The sequence below is a fragment of the Octopus bimaculoides genome, chromosome 30, assembly GCF_001194135.2.
Source record: "Octopus bimaculoides isolate UCB-OBI-ISO-001 chromosome 30, ASM119413v2, whole genome shotgun sequence".
In the NCBI taxonomy this organism is placed as follows: Eukaryota; Metazoa; Mollusca; class Cephalopoda; order Octopoda; family Octopodidae; genus Octopus; species Octopus bimaculoides.
The window spans coordinates 8506055-8507467 of record NC_069010.1 but is presented as its reverse complement, the minus strand read 5'-3'; the positions used below and the strand labels follow the sequence as shown (position 1 = coordinate 8507467).

Genomic DNA, 1413 nt, shown 5'->3' with positions numbered 1-1413 from the left:
AATATTCTGCTCAATGCCAAAGATTTACTAATCAGTTGTTTGACCGTAACCAGTTGAGCATGTCCCTTATTGGCTGACGATATGTGCATCTCTGATCATGAGCAGAAGTAGTGGGGGAGCATCATAGCCATGTGTTGAGAGGAATTCTTTGGGGTTTGAATAATTCACCTTTGGAAACATGGGTGTTTCATTCATTGTCCTTAAACAAACCTTGTTCAGGGACCTTTGAGCAGGATGGGCTACTCGACCTGAAGAAAATTCTAACTGGGCCCCACTTGCGAGGTCATGTGCTGTTTATCTTGATATGAGATCACCACGTCACGCACGTATGGTTGTGATGCATGTGCCTGGTGTACCCATATCAGACAGGTATAATGGGCTTCGTATATTTTACCCCAGTGTCACTTTGATGGCATGCACTGCTCTCTCACTCAATAATAATAATAATAATAAATGCCCTGATGCAGTACCAGGCAATGGCTCTCATGGCTTCTCATCTTAACTGGTTGGAAGTGTTATCATGTACATTGTTTTGTCTTGGTATAAAAAGATGGCCTACAGCAAATATTCTGCTCAATACCACAGATTTGCTAATGCCCTGATGCAGTACCAGGCAATGGCTCTCATGGCTTCTGATCTTAACTGATTGGAAGTGTTATCATGTACATTGTTTTGTCTTGGTATAAATAAGCATCACCTTTGACAAAGTAATACGAATGCTAAAAGATTTAAACTCTCTCAACTTACGTCTGCAACACAAACTGCTTGGTCTCTGGGTCCCGAGTGATGTAAGCAGTAAGACCAACTGCACTGGATCCTTTCCCGGATGTGTACTGTCCTCGAGGGACCAAATTGTGTACATACTGGAGCAGTTGAGACTTGCTTGTGCCAGGATCACCACACAGAAGGACATTCACTTCAGACCTAAATAAAGAAGTCAGAAACGGATTTTAATGAACACATCTATAGACGTAGGAGTGGCTGTGTGGTAAGCAGCTTGCTAACAAACCAAATTTGGAGGGAGGGATTCAGTCGATTACCTCGACCCCAGTGTGTAACTGGTACTAATTTTATTGACCCTGAAAGAACAAAAGGCGAAGTCGACCTCAATGGAATTTGAACTTGGTACATAAAGACAGACGAAATATCACTTAGCATTTAGCCTGGAGTGCTCACGGTTCTGCAAGCTCACTGCCAAAATTTTGAGGGAGGGGGCCAGTCTATTAGATTGATCCCAGAATGCAACTGGCACCTTATTTATCAACCCCGAAAGGATGAAAGGCAAAGTCGACTTCAGTGGAATTTGAACCGAGAACGTGAAGATGGACAAAATACTGCAAAGCATTTCACCCAGCATGCTAACACCTTTGCCAGCCTGCTGCCTTTTTAATAATAATAATAATAATAATAATA

The 1413-nt window shown here is 42.3% G+C and overlaps 1 protein-coding gene across 1 annotated transcript in view; it reads right to left on the bottom strand.

Annotated features, from left to right (window-relative positions):
- Positions 1 to 1413, bottom strand: part of LOC106874208 (DNA replication licensing factor mcm4-A) — a 19629-nt gene that overhangs the window by 7025 nt on the left and 11191 nt on the right. The window contains exon 11 of the mRNA XM_052978126.1: positions 748 to 934. Coding sequence (XP_052834086.1) covers positions 748 to 934 — 187 coding nt within the window. The remainder of the gene's footprint in view (positions 1 to 747; positions 935 to 1413) is intronic.